The following is a 26,096-nucleotide window of genomic DNA, read 5'->3' as shown; positions in this document are numbered from 1 at the left end:
ATCAACTGGCCACCTCCAAAGAGCAGATCGTTGTTTTGAAGAAAAAATTGGATGAGGTCCAGAAGGCCAAGGACCAGGCAGACAAGGCCAAGGAGGAAGCAAAGAAAGCCAGGGACGAGGTTGAGCAACAAGGGTATGATATAGGAGTGGTAGAGACCGAGGAATCCTTTAGGGTAGAGGTCTCAAGGGTGTGTAGAAACTAATACTCCTAAGTATGGCTTGAAGCTCTCAACTAAGCCCGGGTTGTGGCTTCTTTTGTACTTAGGAAGCCAGAAAATATATACTACCCCCTTGCCGTCCGAACATCTGTCCAAACCTGCTCAAGCACTACTACTGTTCCCGAGGTGGTAGAAACAAGAAAGGACAATCCAGCTAAAGTCTTAACCTCTTCTGACAAACCCTCCGAGGTGGCTAAGCAGCCTGAGGCCACTGAAAAGGAAAAAAATGCGAACCAAGGAGTGGCCCCTGATGCCACGAAACCCCCAACTAGCACCCATGACCGTCTTGCCGAGAAGGAAGCTCCCAAAAAGATAGAGATTGTCCTAGCTACTCTCTTTCTACCTACTAAGATTGATTCTGCAAGCAAGGGCCCCAAGGCCTCAGAAGCAGCGTCCACTCAGCCTAATAAGGCCCCTTCTTAAAGAAAGATTTTAATAAAAAAGAAATAACTTCCAGTATATTTCCCTTTTCTTCTTCTTCTTTTTTTTTTTAATTTTTTTTAATTTTTATTTTACTTAGGACTTCTGTTTTGGTTTTCATGGTTTGTAATTGAAATTTTCCCTTTTGTACTCAATCAGCCTTGCTTTGAGGCTTTAATTAATGAAGGTTATGCATATTTTCTTTTTTCTTATGATTCTCATACTAGTATTGATATAATTTCTATCTTTCCTTAACACTTAATGAACCAGGTATGACCAAGGTTCTATTTGACACATAGATTCCAGGAAGTACTAATTTACCCAAAGCATGTGGACTGAGGAACCAGGCATAGCTAAAGTTCTATTTAATTCTTAGAATGATGATTAAAAGATATCAATTTACTCAAGGTATGTGGTCCGAGGATCCAAGAATGACCAAAGTTCTGTTTGATACTTAGATAAGTGTCAAGGAGTATTAATTTACCTAAAGCACATGGTTCTAGGAGCTAGGCATAGCTAAGGTTCTGTTTAATACTTTAAACACTAATTAAAAGATATCAATTTACCCAAGATATGTGGTCTGAGGATCCAGGCATAACCAATGTTCTGTTTGATACTTAGAAAGATGGTAGAACACATGACATGCAATATAATAAACCCAAATATAGTGAAGAAAGCTTTCATTAATAATAATATATTCTCAGGTTATTTACATTCCAAGGGCGTGGTACAACCTTTTCCTCTAGATTTTCAAAATAATATGTGCCTATTCCAACCACTGACGTAATACAATATGGCCCTTTCCAGTTGGGTCCCAATTTTTCCCATGCTGGGTTCTTTACAATACCCAAAACCTTTCTTAACACCAAGTCACCAGGTGCCAGTGATTTCAGCTTCACGTTGGTATCATACTCTTACTTGAGTTTATGTTGGTAATAGGCCAATTGGACCATGGCATTTTATTTTCGTTCTTCAATTAAGTCTAAAATCTTTTCTAGTAACTCATCATTACTGCTTGGAGTGAAGGAACTTGTTCTCAGTGTGAGAATCTAGTCTCTAGAGGAATAACAGCATCGGCCCTATAAGTTATTGAAAATGGTGTCTCCCTAGTAGACCTACGGGGTATAGTTCGGTATGTCCAAAGGATGTGTAGCAGTTCTTCTACCCATTTTTCCTTTGCGTCGTCTATCCTCTTTTTAAGCCCTCCCACTATGACCTTGTTGACAGCTTTAACTTGTCCGTTCCCCTGTGGATATGCCAGGGTGGAATATCTATTTGTTATTCTCAGGTCATAGCAATACCTCCTGAAGGCCTTACTACCAAACTGCAATCCATTGTCCGAGATAAAGGCACGAGGGATTCCAAACAGAGTGATAATATTCTTCCAAACAAATTTCTTCGCATCCGTATCCCTAATATTTGTCAATGGTTCAATTTCAACCTACTTGGTGAAGTAATCCATACCGACCAATAAATATCTTTTGTTCTCTACTACTTTAGGGAAAGGACCTACGATGTCCAATCTCCATTGAGCAAAATGCTAAGGGTTGGATAGTGGATTAAAGACTCCTCCGGGTTGATAAATATTTGATGCAAATCTTTGGCATTGGTCACACTTCTTCACATATTCTTATACTTTTTTTTGCATATTTGGCCACCAATAACCTTGTATGAGGGGCCCTGTGAGACAAAGATCTGCCCCTCATGTGGCTCCCACAAATCCCTTCATGTAATTCTTCTACCAGTAACTCAACCACTTCAGGGTGTATGCATAGTAGATATGGGCTAGAAAATGATTTCTTATATAACTTTTGGTCCTCGGATAGACAAAATCAAGGATTTTTTCTCCGTACCTTGTCAGCCTCGAACTTACTCTCAGGCAAGACATCTTCTTTAAGGAATAGCACAATAGAGTCCATCCAGTTAGGCCCCACCCTTATTTGGTGAACATGAACCACATTCCTTTTCACCTTAGTGGGTACAAAGATCACTCGAGGTAAACTTTGTGCCAAGGAGGTTGCCAGCGTAGCAAGAAAGTCTGCATGTGTATTTCTACTTCTAGGGACTTGTGATAAATTAAAAAACTCAAATCCAAACTATAAGTGTTTAACCTGGCTCAAATATTCTTGCATTCTGGGATCTCTTGCTTCCAACTCTCCCGAACTTGGCCCACAACTAGCCTTGAATTAGAGAATATCTCCATTACTTTTTCACTCATTTTTTGAACCAGAGTCATCCCTACCAACAAGGCTTCATACTCAGTTTCATTGTTTGTGGCCGAGAAGTCCAATCTCAAGGATTTTTCGATTGTAATCCTCTCAGGAGCTATCAAAACTAGCCCCACTCCAGATCCTCTATAATTCGCTACACCATCAACGTAGACCTTCTAGGACAAAGGTTCTTGTAAGGAGATTGCACCAACCGATTTTTCATCCATGTTTTGCTCTTCTATTTTCTCTTCTAATGGGGTTTCAACAAACTCAGCCACTAGGTCGGTGAGGACCTGACCCTTGACAAAGGTACGAGCCATGTATTTGATATCAAAAGCCCTTAGGATTGTACCCCACTTTGCAATTCTCCCTGCATAGTCAGCGCTTCGAAGTAGAGATCTGAGTGAGAGCTGGGTTAAAACAACAACTATGTGTGATTGGAAATAGTGGGGGAGCTTATGCGTAGCATGCATCACTACCAGAATGGCCTTCTCCAATGGTAAGTAGCAGACATCGGCCTTATATAGTGACTTGCTCACATAATAAACTGATCTCTGCACACCACTATCGACCCATATCAGCACCAAGCTTACCGTGTGGGAGGCCATTGCAATATAGATAAACAAAACCTCATCCACCTCAGGCCTGGACATAATGGGCGACCGAGAAAGATACTCCTTCAACTGTTAGAAAGCCAGGACACACTCCTCAGTCCATTCAAATCCCTTTCACTTGTTCAACAACTGAAAAAAATTATCTACATCAATTTGCTGACTGAGAAATGAATCAGTTTAGAGCAGCAATCATTCTTGTTAGCTTCTGGACCTTTTCGGGATTCCGAGGTGGTTGTAAATTATTAATTGCCTTAATCTGGTCAGGGTTAACTTCAATTCCTCGATGGGTAACCATTTACTCCAAGAATTTCCCTTATCCGACACCAAAAGAACATTTATAAGCATTAAGTCACAGTTTATGTCTCCTCAAGATCTCAAAGATATTCCCGAGGTCATTAACATGCTTGGATTCTGTATTACTTTTTATCACCATATCATCTATGTAAATTTCGATGTTTTTTCCTAACTGTGACTTAAACATCCTGGTCATCATCCTCTGGTAGGTAGCCCCTGCATTCTTCAAACCAAATGACATCACTTTGTAATGGTAACTCCTAATAGGAGTGACAAAAGCTGCCCTCTCTTGGTTGTCCAAGGCTAAAGGTATCTGGTGGTAGTCTTGAAAAGTGTCTAAAAAGCTCATCCGAGGATGACCTACAGTGGCATCCACCAGCTGGTCTATCTGAGGTATGGGGAAAGGGTTTTTTGGGTAGGCTTTGTTCAGATCTATGAAGTCTACACATACCTGCTACTTTTCATTTTTCTTCTTCACAACCACAGTATTAGCCAACCATTCAGGGTATAACACTTTTTTAATAGCCCCAGCCTGCTTAAACTTCATTACCTTGTCTTAAACAGCGTCAAAATGATCCTTAGATGAGCACCGAGGTGGTTGTTTCTTGGGGGTGACAGATGGATTGACGTTTAAATGATGGTAGATGAAGTTTGGATCCACCCTCGAAGCTTCGTAGGCATTCCAAGCGAACACATCAACGTTCCTCTTAAGAAACTCCACCAGCTCTTCCTTCTCCTAAGGTGGTAGTTGAGCCCCAACCTCTCAAGGTCATCACCTATAGCAAATTTTTCCAAATCCTCACATTTTGCATCCTCAACTGGCCCATCAACTGGTAATACCAAAGACTTTGACTGCTATAAGCCTCCCTCAACAGAGGCCGAGGACTCAGCAGCAAGCTGATGCATAATTGTAGCCATGAGCCACTGCCTAGCCATGGACTGACTCCCTACTAGCTCCTCAACCCAGTCCCCTGATGGATACTTGACTTTCAAATGTATATTGAAGAAACGGCCCCTACGGCATGAAGCCAAGAACTTGCCGTAATGGTTGTGTAGGGAGAGTATGCATCCACCACAATGAAGTCCACTTCAACCACCTCTGAACCTGCTTGCATGGGCAACCTAATCTGCCCCCTTGGGATGACAACCTTCACATCGAAACTCACCAAAGACGAATCATAGGTTGTTAAATCTTCAGGCTTTAAGTTCAATCCTTTGTACAAGTCAGGGTACATAATCTCTACACCACTGCCCTAATCTACCATCACCCTCTTCACATCATACCCTCCTATTCTGAGGGTGACCATCAGAACATCATCGTGTGGTTGAATAGTTCTCATCTTGTCTTCTTCTGAAAAACTCAGTGCTGGTCGAATCTCCATTCTAGCCCTCTTCGACTTAAGGTCACAGTCCTCAGCTATTAGTCGAGTTATAGACATTACCCTGGAAGGATGAGAACTAGTTCTCCCAGTTGTAGCAAAGATAACTTTGATTGTGCCCAACGGGGGCCTTAAAGAAGCACTCCCTTGAGCCTCTAACCTTGCTTGACCTCCTTACCCATTGGGCCAATACAAAACTACTGTAACCTTCCTTCTCTGACCAATTTTTCCAGATGATTGCACAGAGTTCTACAATCCTCGGTAGTATGTCCCCGTTCCTAATGATATTGGCAATGAAGGCTCTAATTGCACCTCAAGGAGTCTCCACTCATTTTGTTCGACCATTTGAAGTATGAATCATTCTTGATCTTCTCCAAAACTTGATGCATCGGTTCTCAGAATACAGTGTTTACCACTTGAGGAGTTGTGGGTCTAGATTGCCTAGCAAAATCTCTCCGAGGTCTGCTATTGTTGTAACGGTCCAACCTGAAATCCCTCATCTCCTGAAGGATAACCTTACCCTTTCTTTTGCCTTACTGTTGGTTCTCCTCAAACCTTTTATACTTATCAATCCGATCCATGAGCTGGCATACACTGGTAACAAGTTTTCTAGTCAAAGACTTCCTTAAGTCATGCTCAGCAAGTAAGCCAACCTTAAAAGTCCTAATAGCCACGTCGTCAAAGTCATTATCTATCTCATTGAACATCTCCCAATATCTGTCCAAATATGTTTTCAAGGTCTCCCCCTCCCTCATGGATGGGGACAACAAAGAATCCAAAGGCCGAGGAACCCTACTGCACATGATAAAGCAGAATCCAAACACCTAGGTGAGTTCCTTAAATGAATTAATGGAACCTACACCTAGACCATCATACCACCTCATCGCCACAAGCCCTAAGCTGGATGGGAACACTTTGCACATCAAGGCCTTGTTCTTGGAGTGCACAACCATTCTCTAATTGAAGTGGCTAACGTGCTCCATAGGGTCTATTCGACCATTGTACATGGTGAACTTAGGCTGAGTAAACCACTAAGGAAGTCTCCTTCCTTCAATCTTGCGTGTGAAATGTGATCTGGAAATTTGGTTGAGTGCTCTACTTATAGCATCATTTTCCAGACCTTTTAAAGATGAATTTCTGTTTCTACGCTTATAATGGTAGTCTTCATCATACAAGAAAGACTCACAAGAGGAGTCCCTGATCTGCGCCTCTAGCTACCATCCTCTTCACCATCAAAAGAGAAGTCAGACATGGAAGGAGCTCGCTTTCTCCATTCGTGGCGTAAGCTTCTCTTCAAGTGATCAATCTCTAGCTACATGGCTTTGGTATTTTTCTCATGAGAGAGGTGGCTACCACCCCGAGAATGGCTCCCATTAGTACGGGTAATATGCATACTCCCCTCCCAATCCCTTCTTTGTTCAAGGTTATGAAAGTGATCTAGATGTTGAGACCCCAAAGATTTTGCCTGGTTTGGACCCGAACCTACCATCCTTGAACGTTAGACTCGCTGTCACACCAGTAATTCCCACAGACGGTGCCAATTGTAAGGACTAAATTTGAGTTCCTAGCCCAAAGGTGGATGGACTTAGGCCCAAAAAGCTCAAAACAATAAATTTGTAGAGAGTAGGTTGGAAAAACTGGGCCTTAATGAATCAGACAGTCACTAAAATGAGTTCAGATCACAAAAGAATGAAAATAAACGAGTTTATACTAAAGATAATCGTTCTCAGCACAGTCTGAGAAGATCAATTCTTATATATTTCTTTCAGGTTTAATTACAAAGTTAGTTATTGATGCTAAAATGTTTTTCTCTTTTTTTTTTCTCGATCCCTTTCTCTCACTTCCCTCTTTTTCCTTTATACTACCTTCCCCTTTTATCTTTACCCTCCACGTGCAGCCTAGATAGTTGGTGTTGATACTTGTCCCATCAGCACTTTCTTGAAGTCTTTGTATAGTAGCTGTAAGACTGAAAACCACTGTTCAGGTATCACTTTCACATTAATGCGGCCAGAGAATTAGCTGCAGAGCATTTAATGCGGTGGTTGCAACTTTCTCCTTAGATATTTTAGGACTCTCCCCTGTCATATGTTTCTGCAATGCTTATCCGTACCAACCGAATTTCTTGGAACGTTCCCCTAGACGGCAGACCACCTATTCGGACTTCGGCTTTGGTTAGCCAGGGAGGCATTCATCTTCGGCCCACCCTCCTGGGCCATTATGACCAAAATTAACTTCTTCATCCACTAACACCGACTCCCTTGACAATGTTTACTCGTCCTCGGACGACTTCTAGTCCTCATCTTGGGCCTTATGCCCAATATATACAAAGATAATAAGCTCCTGGGCCTAATGCTTCTACATTAACCATTGTCTGAAGGACACTTGTTAGCATGACTCTTATATTATTTTCTTTTCTACTTTCTTTCTCTCTCCTAATTAATTTACCCCTAACCTTGCACAAGTGCCTAATCTCAATGTTCTTGAGTTGCTGATTTTCTTTCTCATGGACATATTCTTATTTGGTATTTACATATTGATTATTTGATATGTGAGGTCGTTTTGCAAATGATTGTTTTAATTTACCCCTAACCTTACACAAGTGCCTATTCTCAACATTCTTGAGTTGCAAATTTTCTTTCTCATGGACATATTCTTCTCTGGTATTTACGTATTGATTATTTAATATGTAAGGCCATTTTTCAAATGATTATTTGGTTCTATGTTTAAATTTCTTTATCTTCGATTCACAAACCTTGGGGAAGAAGGTGAAAATCAACGATAGGTGGATGCTCTTAATAAGGGAGATATTTATCTTAGTGAGGAAGAGTTACTGTTGAATGAGCTTAGGATCTTAGATATTGTAAGAGAGAGATTGATAACCAAGAAGTATATATGAAGCCAAGAGATGGAACTCTTGGCAATAGGAGATGCAACATGTGAGAGAGATTGTTCTCCAAAATTATTTTTTGAAAAACAACCTATAGAAAATAAACATTATTTTTATTATGGATTTTTGTTAGCTAAAAATTGTGATCAACTAGTTTTTTTTTTTTTTTTTGGGTGCTACCAAACACTAATATATATATATATATATAACTATTTTTTTTTTTTTTTTTTTTTTTTGGTGCTACCAAACACTAAAAATATATATATATATATATATATAACTATTTTTACAAAAGGTTTTTCAACGAAACAAACATAGTGTTAGCTTAGGTTCAAACAAGCAATCACAATCCCTTTTTACTGCATAACTGAGATCCTGTGCATATGTGGTTTTATAAGGATCTGAAATTGTACAACAATCATCTTGTCCTATGGCTAGGACCTCATCTTCACACACTATAACAGCAACAGTGTTCTCATCATCCGCCCTTTCCATATTTTTATCCTCTTTCTATTTGTTCTTCCAAGCCTTGCAATTCCTTTTTATGTGACCTTTTTTATCACAGTAAAAGCACTTGAATTTTCCTTTTGACTCTGATCGACTTTTGGATTTACCTCGCCCCTTAGAATTTCTACTCTTACTCCTCCTTTTGTTCTCTGTGACAAGAGCCTGTGCAATATCCTTGCCCATATCCTTTCTTCTAGTTTTTTCATTAAGCAAACTATCTTTAACAATGGCAAGTTGTAACACACCATTCAGAGCAGAATTACTAAGTGACACTACCAAAGTCTCCCAACTGTCAGGTAAGGAACTCATAAGCAATAAAGGTTGTAACTCATCATCTATTACTAGCTTCATTGTAACCATCTGATTAACCAAGTCTTGGAACTCACTAAGGTGCTCGGCAATGGACTTACCCACCTTAAGCTTCAAATTCACAAGCTTTCCAACAATAAAAGCTTTATTTTGAGCTGTCTTTCTTTCGTAAAGACTCCTTAATTTTTCCCAAAGAACCTTTGCATTTGTTTCCTGAGACACATGGTGAAAAACACTAACATCGATATATTGTCTAATACACCCGATAGTTTTTCTATTTAATTTCTCCCAGTCTCTATCTGACATATCACTAGGCTTGGCACTATCCCCTTAATAGGGTCATGCAAATCCTTGCAATTAAGGACATCCTCCATCATCAGCTTCCATATCAAATAATTCGATGCCAAGAGTTTAACCATGGTATTTATAGTCATATTCTCCATTTAATCCAACACAAGATAATCAAACCCAAGCAACCAAAAGCTTTGATACCACTTGTTAGGGAAAAAATCCTAATCCCCTCAATGTCTATTGATGTGCATGAAATATATACAATAAGATACTCACATATCTACATATTTAGCTTTACTTTTATGTTATTTTGTAACTGATTATGTAATATCTTTGTGTTGCAGGTAACAAGAGCTTTACATGCAAAGTGGGGCTAGGCCAATTAAATCAAGCCAACTTACATCCAGCCAGGCATGACTTCAAGAGAAGATCAACCCAATTAAATTTAAGTCCAATTGAAGTAAGGAATCAAAGGAAATTTGCACCAAATCCAAGTCCAATTCGAATTAGGATTCCAACCTACACATCAGTTAGTATTTTCAGCATAACTTTCACCTCACATATCCAATCTAGATGATTCAAGTTGGGCTAGAAAGTTAACTTAAAGAGCTACAACTTTGTAGTTTACCAGGAGCCTGAATTCTGATGTTAAATAGGCCAAAATAGTCGGTTAAGTGAAGCCTAAAAATTTAGGATTTTCTCCAAACGGGAATTCAACTTGTAATAGGATTCCTTGACCTATTTAAAGGCTTTTTAGGACAAAATTTAGGGGGCTGAGGCTAGTGCTAGGGCTGGGGGCTGAGGCTAGTGCTAGGGCTGAGGGCTGAATGTATAGAAAGCTGCGGCTACTTCTTCCATGACTGTTAGTTTTAATTATTTTTTTAGTTTAATGTTTAGTATTTTATTTTTGTGTTTTCTTTCAATTATCATGAGTAGCTAAATTTATAATTAGGGTTGAGGATGAAACCTTGTTAAGGATTATTAGTAATATTTATGTGATTTGATTTTTCCCACAATAGTTGTTCTTTAATGATTTGAATTGTTCTTGCTTCATATCAATTGACTAAGATGGGATTCTAGATATGAGTTCAATCATGTTTTTCTCATGATTTAGAATTTTTCTTAATTAATTGAATGCTTGGGTTATTAATTCTTGATTATAAAATTGGATATCGTTTGTGATTTATCTGTCAATGAATACAAGTTTTGATTTGATTTTTAGAATTTGATATATCTTGTGATTTGTTTGGCTACGAATACAATTGATGATTTGGTTTTATACTTAAAAAGAGAAGAACATGCTTTTGATTTTTAAAATAAGGATTTTAATGAGGATATTTTCCATGATAGCAAGATTGATTTCTAGATTATCATGTAGTGAGTTGAAAAAAATTAATGATCATAAATATATGCTGATATGACTTAGAAGGTGGATTCTAAAATCTTAATTCCTTTCTCATGCAAATCCTTGCAATTAAGGACATCCTCCATCATCAGCTTCCATATTGAATAATTCGATGCCAAGAGTTTAACCATAGTATTTATAGTCATATTCTCCATTTAATCCAACACAAGATAGTCAAGCTCAAGCAACCAAAAGCTCTGATACCACTTGTTAGGGAAAAAAATCCTAATCCTCTCAATGTCTATATGTGAATTAAAATATATAACTATCGAGTAATAGCAATATTATGGAAACAAAATAATTTTAGCAAGCATCACATAAACACAACCATACAAGAATACCAAATCTTATGTGGAAAACCCTCTAGTGTAGAGGGAAAAACCAAGGCCAGCTCCGAAAAATATCCACTATGAAATAGAGTTTACAACTATCAAGTTTATACTAAACTTGAGTCCACAATAAATTAGATATATAATAAATAAATCCCAAGGAGTAAATACAATCTCACCACAAAGCCAATAACAAAATCTTCTTTTGAATACTCCAACTCTTCATTGTTGTAGCACTCAAAAACTCCATGAGAACTCCTCTAGTTTATCTTCCTTGTGTGTAACATGAGCAAAAAAAAATGTCTCATTTTTCTTTTTCAGTCTCTCACACTTTCATTGTGTTTCTCTCTATCTCTTCAGACTGCACCTCCTGAAGCTTTCACTTGTGTTTTTCTCACAATGGCCGAATGGCTCTCTGTTTTGCTTCAGCTCTCCATAAGGCCAAATGGCCTTACCCTTTTTTTTTTCTTCTTTTCTTTTCCTTTAGTGTGGGACACGCCTTGCATCACTTCTCATCAAGAGAAGCCAGGCCTCTCCCATGCTTGGGTCATTTCTCAATAAATGAAAGAGCTAGCCTTGAAAACTTTTGGAACAAGCTCATAAATGAACTTTGACAAATGTGTGCTGGAATCCAAAGGGTGTCACGTGCACCCAACAATTTTCTCTTGGATGTTGTGTGATCCAGGACCATTTTGACATTTTCCTGGAAGAATGCATCTTCTATTTATAAGAATATACTTGCTCAAAACAAGAAATATAAAAATGTATCAAAAAAATTAAATTAAAAAAAAAAAAAAAAACTTTTCTCTTAAAAATTTTCTTAAAATATTTTTGATGACAATGCCCTTAAGGCCTTCGTTAAATTTTTCCTTAATTAGAATTTTGTGTTTTTATCATAAATATTGCAAGGAAATAATCATGAAAAATGTTGCAATTTTAAATAAGAAGAAGAATTATTAGTCGACAAGCAAAGATAGAAACAAAATTAGAATTTTCGTTGAACCACAGCGAATCGCGTGCGAAACAAGTATTGTACTTTATTTTGTTTACAACACCTTGATTATGATTTGTCTCGAAAATTACTTCGGAAAGAGCGAGGGCCATGATATAATTGTGTTTGCGTCATGCCTGATTCTCTAGTTTACTCTTTTCCCCTTTGCTAGGCTTTCCTTGATTTTTATGCTTACGTACGTCCACATGTAAATCGCAACTTAAATTTGTTCTATTGGCTTCCTTTTCAACTTATTTTTTGTGTGTGGAGAGAAATGGCTTCTTCCTTTTCAACCTAAAGGGCAAAGACTCTGAACAAGTGAATCTGGTCAACCCGCGAATGAAAAAATATTTCAGAAATATATACTATTACCTCGGATTATATAAGTGCTGACGAGGTGCTAAAAAAAATAAACAATGAAACAAATATCAAATACGATTATACATCAAATACTATTTCCTTTTCCCCCCTTTTTTCACTATCCTCATTTAATTTCCTTTCAAACAATTTAAGAATGTATGTAAATTAGAAGACTAGTCAAATATTCAAATCATATTTAATGATCTTTCAAAATCATATTTGACGAGTATCAAGTGGAGGTTGTCTAGCTTAAAGACGACCACAACTGCATCTAAATCGAAGATAATAGTATAGACAAGACAGGACCGCATTCATTGAAGGCATAAATAAAATGCCATTAGAACAGCTAACAAGGAATAAGTGCACCGAAGCAGTTACAAGGGCAATGATGGCCCAACGGTCATCCAGTACACTCTAAATAGAATCTTCATTGTCAATTAATGCTGCTTTTCTTTTAGGAGAAAAACACCTAGAGGAGCATTAACAAACATAACTACACCGACTCGAAGCAAACTATAAAAAGGAAATGGAACTCAGCTAAAGGAGATATGAAAAACTAAATATACACCTGTGACAGAATTCTTTGAGAGCTATTTAACTAACTTTTGCATCGGAGTATTCTCAACTGGCGCCACACCGGTGAAACTTCCTTTGCCTTTCCTTTCTTAACAACAGATACCGGAGCTTATCTATCGACATTGACGAGGAGCATACTGACGAGGTCAATTTTCGGTTTCATCAATATTCTCCAATTATATTTATTCCGATTTATTATTTTTGACTTAATAGTTGATTCAAATAAAACCAGACTCTTGATCTAATGATAAAGAGGTGTTATTAGAAGTGGACATCATAGGTTAGAACCCTCTCAAAAAAATAAAAAATAAAAAAATAAAACCAGACCCCAAAAATTTTCTTTATGTAGAAAAAATTAAGAACTTATATAAATTAGATAAATATTGTCAAAATCTTCAAATCACATATAATAATCTTTCAAAATTATCAAGTCCTAATAAGGATAAGTTATTAAGAGATTCACATTCTCCTATGATATTTATTTCAATTTATACTTTTTTCTACATGGATTTATTTTATTTTTTTAGAATGGAATTAATAAAACACAGAAAGTGTTATCAGTACATATAATCCTCGTTTCTCTCGATGGAGGACCTAGGTTTCCTGTTAAAAGAAAACAAGGTGATAATAAAAGACATCGGATTGGTGTCAGTCAAAAACCCTCCAATGCTTAAATTAGTTAATCTTTTAATTTTTAGGAAATCTCTAATATGTATTGTAGCTTAGTTTGTGTATATTTACTTGTTTTTTTATGGCTTTATATAGACAACTTATGAGTTATTGCAAGGTTTGTTGATCTCCCTTGGACATTGTGCCTGAGCTAGGTGATTAAAAGTAATGGAACAACTCATAAAGGTGTTTGTAACGGACATAAAGTGGCTCATGAAACCTAAATGGTTTTATGACCATTACTTATTGCTAGCGTGAATGTAATCGTCCATACGAACCATTTATTTATTACACGTCAAGAATCATTTCCAAATTTCTTAACACAAATTAATGTGATTTTAATTTCTATTCAAAAAATTTAAGAATGTATGTAAATTAGAAGATTCTAGTCAAATCTTCAAATCATATTTAATGATCTTTCAGGTCATATTTAATAATCTTCAAATCATATTCTCCATTTCTCCAATTTTATTTGTGGGACGTCTGAGGATCGAAAAGAATAAGGAGCGGGTCTTGCACCAACCCATTGGAAAAGCGTATTTGACCCGAGGAGTGGTCTACTCGAGGAGAGGCTGAGAGAAAGAGAGTAAGAAATAGAAAATTAAACAGTGTATAACTTGATAAAAACCTAGGTAAGACTTATATAAGAACTATTCCTCGGAAGTGATAGAGGAGAACTTTTCTTACCATCAACTATCTGATTTGTTCCTCTGTATTTGATAACTATATCACTAGCCTTAAGCTTAGCTTGCAACTAAACTGTAATTGTCTTCCCACCTCTATACAAAACAATTTTATTGTTTGGGTTTGGGTTTGGGTTGAAGTACAAGGCACCACTATTCTAAGTGAGTTTGGATTGCTAAACTTAGTTCTTATTAAATCCAGTTCTTACAATATTTATTACAATTTATCATTTTGACTTCATAGTTGATTCAAATAAAACCATACCAAAAAAAAAGCAAACAATATAATAAACCGTTAAGGTTTTTTTTCATGTAGTAAAACACAAATTTCTTTATGTATATATAGATTACTAAAAAGAATTGTTTAAGGTGGGATTTAGAGAAAAATAAATAAATAATGTATGTAAATTACAAAAATCTAGTCAAGATCTTCAAATCACGCACATGCAATAATCTTTCAAAACTATCAAGCGCACGGAAGGATAAGTTATCAAGAGATTTATATCTCCAATGATATTTATTTCAATTTATCCTCTTTTGAAGGGTTCAATTTATTCTTTTTGACTTGATAGCTTTTATTTATTTTAGAAAATTGATACTTTTTTGACTTGATAGATTATTATTTTTATAATACCCAATCCAGAGTTTTTTTTTATTTTTTTTATTTTTTTATATGTATCACTACAAAACGGAACAGTTGGGTGTCGTTACACACGGGCAAATCTATTTTCCCTCATCAATTTTGTACAAAAATATTTCCACCTCTTATTATTTTGATATTTCCTTGGGTTTTACTTTTATCAAATTTCGAAGTCCCAGCTTCTCCGAGAGAGTCAGAGACACACAAATACAAGTATACAACTGTACGCGTGGAACGTGTGAGAGTCAATTTACGTGACACCCTGTACAGTTTAAAAAGTCATTACCCCACGTTCTTCCCTAAGGCCTACACAGTGTACACGTTTCAATATTTCTTTCAGCAATAATGGCGGCGTTCATTTCTTTCTTTATTTTTGACTATCGGCCAAGCAACGGCATTGTTCATTTGTCTATATATACCCCCACAACAATGTTCCAACTCACAATTTACCATAAACAAAGACACTAAGAACTAGAAATCTTTAGCTCTGATACGGTGATATACCTTTTCTCACACACCATCACAGACCTCAAGGATTTATCTATCACATATCAAAAAAATTAAATTAAAAAAAAAAAAAAAACTTTTCTCTTAAAAATTTTCTTAAAATATTTTTGATGACAATGCCCTTAAGGCCTTCGTTAAATTTTTCCTTAATTAGAATTTTGTGTTTTTATCATAAATATTGCAAGGAAATAATCATGAAAAATGTTGCAATTTTAAATAAGAAGAAGAATTATTAGTCGACAAGCAAAGATAGAAACAAAATTAGAATTTTCGTTGAACCACAGCGAATCGCGTGCGAAACAAGTATTGTACTTTATTTTGTTTACAACACCTTGATTATGATTTGTCTCGAAAATTACTTCGGAAAGAGCGAGGGCCATGATATAATTGTGTTTGCGTCATGCCTGATTCTCTAGTTTACTCTTTTCCCCTTTGCTAGGCTTTCCTTGATTTTTATGCTTACGTACGTCCACATGTAAATCGCAACTTAAATTTGTTCTATTGGCTTCCTTTTCAACTTATTTTTTGTGTGTGGAGAGAAATGGCTTCTTCCTTTTCAACCTAAAGGGCAAAGACTCTGAACAAGTGAATCTGGTCAACCCGCGAATGAAAAAATATTTCAGAAATATATACTATTACCTCGGATTATATAAGTGCTGACGAGGTGCTAAAAAAAATAAACAATGAAACAAATATCAAATACGATTATACATCAAATACTATTTCCTTTTCCCCCCTTTTTTCACTATCCTCATTTAATTTCCTTTCAAACAATTTAAGAATGTATGTAAATTAGAAGACTAGTCAAATATTCAAATCATATTTAATGATCTTTCAAAATCATATTTGACGAGTATCAAGTGGAGGTTGTCTAGCTTAAAGACGACCACAACTGCATCTAAATCGAAGATAATAGTATAGACAAGACAGGACCGCATTCATTGAAGGCATAAATAAAATGCCATTAGAACAGCTAACAAGGAATAAGTGCACCGAAGCAGTTACAAGGGCAATGATGGCCCAACGGTCATCCAGTACACTCTAAATAGAATCTTCATTGTCAATTAATGCTGCTTTTCTTTTAGGAGAAAAACACCTAGAGGAGCATTAACAAACATAACTACACCGACTCGAAGCAAACTATAAAAAGGAAATGGAACTCAGCTAAAGGAGATATGAAAAACTAAATATACACCTGTGACAGAATTCTTTGAGAGCTATTTAACTAACTTTTGCATCGGAGTATTCTCAACTGGCGCCACACCGGTGAAACTTCCTTTGCCTTTCCTTTCTTAACAACAGATACCGGAGCTTATCTATCGACATTGACGAGGAGCATACTGACGAGGTCAATTTTCGGTTTCATCAATATTCTCCAATTATATTTATTCCGATTTATTATTTTTGACTTAATAGTTGATTCAAATAAAACCAGACTCTTGATCTAATGATAAAGAGGTGTTATTAGAAGTGGACATCATAGGTTAGAACCCTCTCAAAAAAATAAAAAATAAAAAAATAAAACCAGACCCCAAAAATTTTCTTTATGTAGAAAAAATTAAGAACTTATATAAATTAGATAAATATTGTCAAAATCTTCAAATCACATATAATAATCTTTCAAAATTATCAAGTCCTAATAAGGATAAGTTATTAAGAGATTCACATTCTCCTATGATATTTATTTCAATTTATACTTTTTTCTACATGGATTTATTTTATTTTTTTAGAATGGAATTAATAAAACACAGAAAGTGTTATCAGTACATATAATCCTCGTTTCTCTCGATGGAGGACCTAGGTTTCCTGTTAAAAGAAAACAAGGTGATAATAAAAGACATCGGATTGGTGTCAGTCAAAAACCCTCCAATGCTTAAATTAGTTAATCTTTTAATTTTTAGGAAATCTCTAATATGTATTGTAGCTTAGTTTGTGTATATTTACTTGTTTTTTTATGGCTTTATATAGACAACTTATGAGTTATTGCAAGGTTTGTTGATCTCCCTTGGACATTGTGCCTGAGCTAGGTGATTAAAAGTAATGGAACAACTCATAAAGGTGTTTGTAACGGACATAAAGTGGCTCATGAAACCTAAATGGTTTTATGACCATTACTTATTGCTAGCGTGAATGTAATCGTCCATACGAACCATTTATTTATTACACGTCAAGAATCATTTCCAAATTTCTTAACACAAATTAATGTGATTTTAATTTCTATTCAAAAAATTTAAGAATGTATGTAAATTAGAAGATTCTAGTCAAATCTTCAAATCATATTTAATGATCTTTCAAGTCATATTTAATAATCTTCAAATCATATTCTCCATTTCTCCAATTTTATTTGTGGGACGTCTGAGGATCGAAAAGAATAAGGAGCGGGTCTTGCACCAACCCATTGGAAAAGCGTATTTGACCCGAGGAGTGGTCTACTCGAGGAGAGGCTGAGAGAAAGAGAGTAAGAAATAGAAAATTAAACAGTGTATAACTTGATAAAAACCTAGGTAAGACTTATATAAGAACTATTCCTCGGAAGTGATAGAGGAGAACTTTTCTTACCATCAACTATCTGATTTGTTCCTCTGTATTTGATAACTATATCACTAGCCTTAAGCTTAGCTTGCAACTAAACTGTAATTGTCTTCCCACCTCTATACAAAACAATTTTATTGTTTGGGTTTGGGTTTGGGTTGAAGTACAAGGCACCACTATTCTAAGTGAGTTTGGATTGCTAAACTTAGTTCTTATTAAATCCAGTTCTTACAATATTTATTACAATTTATCATTTTGACTTCATAGTTGATTCAAATAAAACCATACCAAAAAAAAAGCAAACAATATAATAAACCGTTAAGGTTTTTTTTCATGTAGTAAAACACAAATTTCTTTATGTATATATAGATTACTAAAAAGAATTGTTTAAGGTGGGATTTAGAGAAAAATAAATAAATAATGTATGTAAATTACAAAAATCTAGTCAAGATCTTCAAATCACGCACATGCAATAATCTTTCAAAACTATCAAGCGCACGGAAGGATAAGTTATCAAGAGATTTATATCTCCAATGATATTTATTTCAATTTATCCTCTTTTGAAGGGTTCAATTTATTCTTTTTGACTTGATAGCTTTTATTTATTTTAGAAAATTGATACTTTTTTGACTTGATAGATTATTATTTTTATAATACCCAATCCAGAGTTTTTTTTTATTTTTTTTTATTTTTTTATATGTATCACTACAAAACGGAACAGTTGGGTGTCGTTACACACGGGCAAATCTATTTTCCCTCATCAATTTTGTACAAAAATATTTCCACCTCTTATTATTTTGATATTTCCTTGGGTTTTACTTTTATCAAATTTCGAAGTCCCAGCTTCTCCGAGAGAGTCAGAGACACACAAATACAAGTATACAACTGTACGCGTGGAACGTGTGAGAGTCAATTTACGTGACACCCTGTACAGTTTAAAAAGTCATTACCCCACGTTCTTCCCTAAGGCCTACACAGTGTACACGTTTCAATATTTCTTTCAGCAATAATGGCGGCGTTCATTTCTTTCTTTATTTTTGACTATCGGCCAAGCAACGGCATTGTTCATTTGTCTATATATACCCCCACAACAATGTTCCAACTCACAATTTACCATAAACAAAGACACTAAGAACTAGAAATCTTTAGCTCTGATACGGTGATATACCTTTTCTCACACACCATCACAGACCTCAAGGATTTATCTATCACACCCAAAAACAAACAAACAATCACTCATATTCATTCCTAGATCTTAAAAATGCCTAGAAAAGGAATGAGGAGTATTTGCTTCAACTCCAAAACTTCATCTTTCTCTATGTCTCGGTATTCTTCGCCTGCAAGAAACTCAATTTCAACTGGTACTCCTCGTCGCAGCTTTTCGGAGTCATTGATCGAGCAGAGCATCGAAGCGGCCACGGTTTTGATAAACAAGTGGAACCCAGAAACCTCCACTTATGCCAAAGTCACATCTTTGTTCTACGAGAGCAAAAGTGAAGCCATGCAATTCATCAGGTGCGTGAACGATCTTCAGAAATCCATGCACGCCATGGTCATCGAGAACTCGACCTCGGAGAAGCTCGTGCACGCACAGAATCTTATGCAGATAGCCATGAAGAGACTCCAGAAGGAGTTCTATCAAATCCTTTCCATGAATCGAGCTCACTTGGACCCCGAATCAGTCTCCGCTCGATCCTCACGCGCCTCCGCTCGATCAAGCATTTCCGATTACGATGATGGCTCAGTCTCACAAGATGATGAAGTGCGCAACGTAGGTGATTCAATCGATGAAGTCGAAGAAGTTTCTTCCATAGCTATGACTGACTTGAGATCCATAGCTGAGTGTATGATCTCTACTGGTTACGCCAAAGAGTGTATCAGTATATACAAAATTATCAGAAAATCGATAGTCGACGAAGGCATTTATCGACTTGGAGTTGAAAAAATTAGCTCCTCACAAATCAATAAGATGGACTGGGAAGTTCTCGATCGCAGAATCAAGGATTGGTTGGAGGCAGTGAAAGTTTCGATGACAATTCTTTTCAACGGAGAGAGAATCCTCTGCGACCACGTTTTCGCTTCCTCAGACTCGATCAGAGAATCTTGTTTCACTGAGATTTCCAAAGAAGGAGCTACTCTTCTCTTCGGATTCCCCGAACTCGTCGTAGCTAAAAGCAAGAAATCTCATCCTGAGAAAATTTTCCGTGTGCTCGACATGTACACAGCGATTTCAACCAACTGGATCGAAATCGATTCCATCTTCTCATTCGAATCAACCGTCACCGTTCGAGCTCAAGCTCTCAACTCGCTGAACAAACTCAGCGACTCGGTCCGCACAATGCTATCAGAGTTCGAGTCAACAATGCAAAAGGACTCGTCGAAGTCGAAAATCCACGGTGGCGGCGGTGTTGACATTCTGACTCTCACCACCATGAACTACCTCTCTCTCCTCGCCGATTACAGTAACATCCTCGCAGACATTTTCGCCGACTGTCCTCCGCCGCCGAGATCATCGTTACCGGAATCCTACTTCGAAAGTCCATCCACCGATGACTCTCCGGCACCGGCGATTTCCATGCGCATGGCTTGGTTAATCCTCGTACTCCTCTGCAAACTCGACGGCAAAGTAGAACATCACAAAGACGTTTGTCTCTCGTACATATTCTTAGCAAACAACCTTAACCACGTTGTCTCCAAAGTTCAAACCTCGAACTTGAAGTACCTTCTCGGCGAGGATTGGATCGCAAAGCACGAAGAGAAAGTGAAACTATTTTCTGCGAATTACGAGAGATTAGCGTGGGGCCCAGTGATTGCAACGCTGCCGGAAAATCCAACGGCCACGATTACTCCAGCTCAGGCGAAGGAAATTTTTAGGAAATTCAATTCGAGCTTCGACGAAACTTGTAGGAAACAGAGCTCGTTCGTCGTAGCGGACCCGAAACTCCGAGACGAAATGAAAGTCTTGTTAGCGAGAAAGATCGTCCGAAGTTATCGGGAATTCTACGATGCTCATAGGTCTAATGTTGTTGGAGAGCGAAATGTTGGGGTAACTGTCAGATTTGCCCCTGAGGATGTGGGGAATTACTTGTCGGACCTGTTCTTTGGGAACAACAATAGCTCGGGGGGTACTAGTGTTTCCTCTTCATATTCCTTGTCTCATCAACGGCATTCATGGTCTAGAGGTTAAGGGTTGGTTTGACAGTAGTGTTTAGGTATTGTTCTTCAATTTTTAGTGCTGTAAAAATACATTTTTGAATGTTATAAAAATAAAAGTGCTATTATTAAATGTAAACAATAGTTTTCACATGTTTTTGTTTTCTTTACCGTCTCGTGATTGACTAAGTTAACAAATTATAGCAAAGTCTGTGTCCCTTAATCTTTTTCTACTTCAGATCAAGTTATAAAAATTAAGGCCGACTGAGTGGTCACTATATTTATTTGTGATGTGATGTTGTTGAAACAGTAAACAAAGGCGTAGCCCATTTTTGATTACAAGGCCAAGCGTGCGGCTCAAATCATGGCAAAACTTTTGATTCTTTGAATGTGACTGGATGTGTCCCTATTTGGAGTTTATTGTATGAGAATTTCTCGACTTTCCTAGGGATGGCAATTTAGATCCAACCCATGGATACTTGGCCTAGCTTGATTCTAATGGGTCGAATTTTATCCAACCCAATAAAGAATAGGGTCGGGCATGGGTTTTAAAAAAAATAAAAAAAAAAAAAAAAACCTGAAGCGGGTCTAGGTTTTATCAAACAAACCCGAAACTTGACCCAGATAAAACCCAGTTTTATATATATATATATATAATTACTAAATTTCCCTTACACATATATATAGTTAAAAACCCTAAACTTTTCTATTCCTCTCCCCATTTCAGCTCACACCTCCGCCTCTCCCTCTTCATCTCTCAGCTCTCTCACACACACGGCCACAAGCCCACAAGCAGTGAAAGATTCTAAGTTTTGATTTTTGGTTTTTATATAATAGTAGTGAGAGTAGTAACCGTTTCGTGCTCTCTCTATCTTTCTCTTTTCTTTTTCTTTTCTTTTTTTTTTTTAATTTTGTTTTGCCAGATCAAAAACTAAACTCTATGTTCTCAAATCTCGCCAGAAATCCAACCGTTTTTTCACTCGCCGGAAAATCCAATCGCCATAAAAGTTGTTGTTGTTGTTGTCGTTGTTGTTGTTCCAAAAAGCAGAGCTTTTTTTTTTTGGGGGGGAAATTGGAAAAGCTGGATTCGAATCATGAATCGAGGATGAGAAGCGTGAATAATAGCATCGAGACTATAAACGTCGTTGCTTCTCTCATTTTCCTCACGTAGCACAGGCTCTCTACTCTCTCAACTCCAATTCGTCCTCACCATCACCGATCTCGTATTGTCGCACAGTCCTCTGCCCCTCTCATCTTCCTTGCCCATGGCCACAACTACAAGCGTGACACGGCCTCACTCCACCTCATTCTCCATTTCTTTTTTCTTTTTTCTTTTTTCTTTTTCTTTTATCTTGGTTTAGTTTGCCTCAATCATGTGAGTTTGTGTTTGTGTTTGTGTTTATGATTTCTGAAAGGGAAAAATGAAAATCATAGATCTGAAATTTGTGTTTGGTTTGTGATTTTGAAAGGGAAAATCATAGATCTGAAATCTGTGTTTGTAATTTCTGTGTTTATGTTTGTGATTGTATTTGGATTTATGTTTGTGTTTGTGATTTGGGCCGAAAAATCATAAAACAAAATTTTCGTTTCTGATTTTGGGCTGGGCTGGTCATGAGGGACGAGCCCCACGGGGCCCGCGAGGCTCGACAAGGGCAAGTCCAAGTCCCCAAAAAAAATTCATTTAGTAAACGGGCCGAGCCCAGGCCACGGGTCTTGACCAGCGAGTTAGGTCCGGGTATGAAAAAACCCGGCCCGAACCCGACTAGTTGTCATTCCTAGTTTTTTCAGGCTTGCTTTATTTGATAATTATTATTAATAATCCTTCCACCAAAAACTCGAGTAAAAAGCAAACCAAAGAAACATCCCGTGAACAGAAAACAAAGAAAAATGGTGTAGTTGGCTTATATTTTAGTATTTATTTTGAAAAATTTCAGCTAAACGAACTTATGGCTCAAATCCTGATTGCATGGATGATCAAATTCTTTTTTCTTTTTTTTTTAGAATCGATGATCAAATTCAAGTTAGTGATAATTATAAAATTTCACTTTAAAAGTTAGTCATCATCATTGATGATGATATATAAATTTATGGCTGGTCACCTTTGATGGGTGGAGCCTGACCAACTCGATGTCAACTCAAGAAAAATTCAAGGAACGCTCCTAAGGGTGAGTTTGGTTTACCTTTTTGTAAAAGTGCATAATGAAAAAGTTGAGTTTTCAAAAAGTGCATAATTAAAAAGTGCATTTTCAAAAAGCTAAGTGTTTGGTAAAAGCTGTTAAAAAGTGCTTTTTGAAAAAACTGAGTGTGTGGCTAGCACTTATAAAAGTGGCAGTTTGAGGGATAAATTACCAAAAATGACAATGTATATATAAGGGAGTTTATTTCATACTTTTTTTTTTTTTTATGTGAGTTTATTTCATACTTAAATCAACTACTTTATATACTTAAATCAATTTTTCTCTTTCTAAAAAAATTATTTTTTTTCTCATCAATATTAGCTAATAATAACCTACCACTTAAGATTTATTGTGAAAATATTATGAAATTACTGTGATAATTGAAACAAATTTTAATTTTAATGTACTATTAAAATTATTTTTTTCTCTTTCTAAAAAAATTATTTTTTTTCTCACCAATATTAGCTAATAATAACCTACCCTTTAAGATTTATTGTGAAAATATTGTACAAATACTGTGATAACATTTCCTCCTTTTTTTCCTTTTTTTTCTCCTCTTTTTTTCTCCTCCACCCACATACCCTTCTCTTTTTTCTTTTTCTTTTTTTTTCCCCCTTTTTTTTCCCTTTTTCCCTACCATTTCCCCTCCAAAACATTCCACTTTTCACTTTTTTCTTCATTCTTTCCCCTTTTTCCCTTTCACTTCCTCCAGAACATTCCACATCTAAGCTCTTTTTTTTTTGACAATTCGAAAGCCGATCTTTTACTTCCTCCAGAAAAGATGATGATGATGATGAAGATGATTGAAACATTGGGTTTGTATTTGTATTTGATTTTGATTTTGGGTTTGGGTTATGGGTTTTCAGTTAATGGTTTAATTTTGAGTTGATTTTTTGTGGATTTTGGGTTTGATTTTGAGTTGATTTTGTTTTGGGTTGATTTTGAGTTAGGTTTGAAATGGGTTTGTTGATTTTGTTGATTGTGGTGGTAGACTGGTGATAGACCGGGTTTGAAATGAGTTGATTTCGATTTTGTTGGGTGGTGCTGTGTTTGTAACAGAACGATGAGGGAAGAGCAGAGAGATGAGATGAGATGAGAGGAGAGGAATGAGGCGCACAGACTGAGGACTGAGGACAGATTGAAGGGTAATTTGGTAATTGCCAATATTCTCCAACGGATATACGATGAACGCGCATGGGACTTTTGCAAAATGGACCGAAGTGGAACTTTCAATGAATGTGCGTTTCTTCACAAATATAAAACGCAACTTTTGACAAAAAGTTGCGTTTTGGGCTTCACCAAACACACATTTAGGCCTGAATTTTTTCAAAAGTCGCTTTTTGGGCCCAAAACGTGGAAACAAATGGGCACTAAGTCAGGAACAAGCCCAAGAATTTACTTTAGGCGGGGCCAAGTATAATTGATTTTCTTTTATTAAATGTAAACTAGTATTTATTTAGTATTAAACCCAGTGGGGTTGGCCGAGTAGTTGGACACTTGATCTCAAAGTGGTTATCTTGGATTTGACTAGGAGCTCCCTAGTTCAAGTCCAAGCACCAGCACTTTAAAAAAACTCTTTGGGCCAGCGATTTACCCCGCTATGGGCTCACCTGTCGCAAACAGTGATTAATCTCTGGTTGAAAGGTTTGAAGAAACACTGTGAGAAAAAAAAAATTAGTATTAATAAAATAACCACAAGAAAAACGTTAAAGCTGCTATTAAATGCTACAAGTTTACAAACTAATGTGACAATAGATAATGTTTGTAAACTAATCACTGTCACTATCAATATGTTTACAAGTTTACAATTAAATTAGTGTCATGTAAAGAGGATAATAAATAAAACTTCAAAACTACTACCAATTTTTTTTTTCTTTTTGATTTGAAATACTTCAAAACTTTATTGAAACGAAAGAATTAACAATACATCATTTAGAAGAGCTTGTTCAAGAAAGCAAGGACTCTCTTCTAACCAAACAGAGAAGTCATCAATGCCTAGAGCATATTTAGCTAAGAGATGAGCCGGTCTATTGGTTTGCCGACGAGCATGGGAAAAATCCATTTGGCGAAAATTGTGGGAATCAAACAGCAAACTATACACCACATCAGCTATTGAAGAGGATGGGGGAGGTCTCTTTCAGTGCATTTATGAGAGTCAATGAGTCACTCTCCAAAACAAACTCTTGGATCATCATCCCTCTCAAAATGTAGACCGAATTCAACAACTTTGGGTTCAGCTTCCACCGCTCCGAAGGTTACCTGGATTTTCTTAATACATGCACAATAATCCTACCAGCCGAGTCTCTAATTACCACGCCAATTCCAGCAGACTTTTGGTGCATAAAAACTACTACCAATTTTACTATATAATATTTAAAAATGGATATGATAATGAATATATTTGGTATCATTTCAATAATATGATAAATAAAAGTCTTAATTACTTATATGTTGTGTCTCAAAAATCAATTTTTAAGACTTATCTAGCAAAATTTATAATAGTTGCTCCATCATTCTAAATAAATTCATTTAACAAATTAATAAAAAAAAATAAAAATAAAAAAGACACATGATAGTTGTTTTTGAATTATATGCATTTTTTTCTTGAAATAAATCTAATATTGTAGCTAGATTTACCAATCAAATATAAATCATATTTACTATAAGGACACAATTTGGATCCTCAGCACAAAAGATAAATGAACTTAGACCCAAAAAACCCAATACACAATTTGTAGAGTGTGTTGGAAAACTGCACTTTAACGAGTTGGACAACAAGTAAGTGGATCCAGATGACAAGGAAAGGAAGATAGACTGATTTAAACTACAGAAAATTATTCTCAGCACAGTCCGAGAAGATCAATTCTTATATATATTGTTTCTTAAGTTTGATTACAAGTTCAATTCTTGATTGCTACAATGTCTCTCTCTCTTTCCTTTTTCCT

The 26,096-nt window shown here is 36.4% G+C and overlaps 1 protein-coding gene across 1 annotated transcript; it reads left to right on the top strand.

Annotated features, from left to right (window-relative positions):
• The first annotated feature begins 18,885 nt into the window (after positions 1–18,885).
• LOC112025476 (exocyst complex component EXO70H1) lies at positions 18,886–21,139 on the top strand. The gene has a single exon (XM_024058150.2). It carries the CDS (start codon positions 19,083–19,085, stop codon positions 21,006–21,008), a length of 1,926 nt encoding a protein of 641 aa, XP_023913918.1. The 5' UTR covers positions 18,886–19,082; the 3' UTR covers positions 21,009–21,139.
• Positions 21,140–26,096: the final 4,957 nt, after the last annotated feature.

This window comes from Quercus suber, unplaced genomic scaffold (genome assembly GCF_002906115.3).
Source record: "Quercus suber isolate HL8 unplaced genomic scaffold, Cork oak 2.0 scaffold_88, whole genome shotgun sequence".
Taxonomy (NCBI): domain Eukaryota; kingdom Viridiplantae; phylum Streptophyta; class Magnoliopsida; order Fagales; family Fagaceae; genus Quercus; species Quercus suber.
Note: the sequence above shows the minus strand (reverse complement) of the source record. Positions and strands in the feature narration are given on the sequence as shown.

Bases quoted from the DNA above. Each gene is read 5' to 3' on its own strand.
- LOC112025476 (XM_024058150.2), top strand. From the start codon at position 19,083: ATGCCTAGAAAAGGAATGAGGAGTATTTGCTTCAACTCCAAAACTTCA.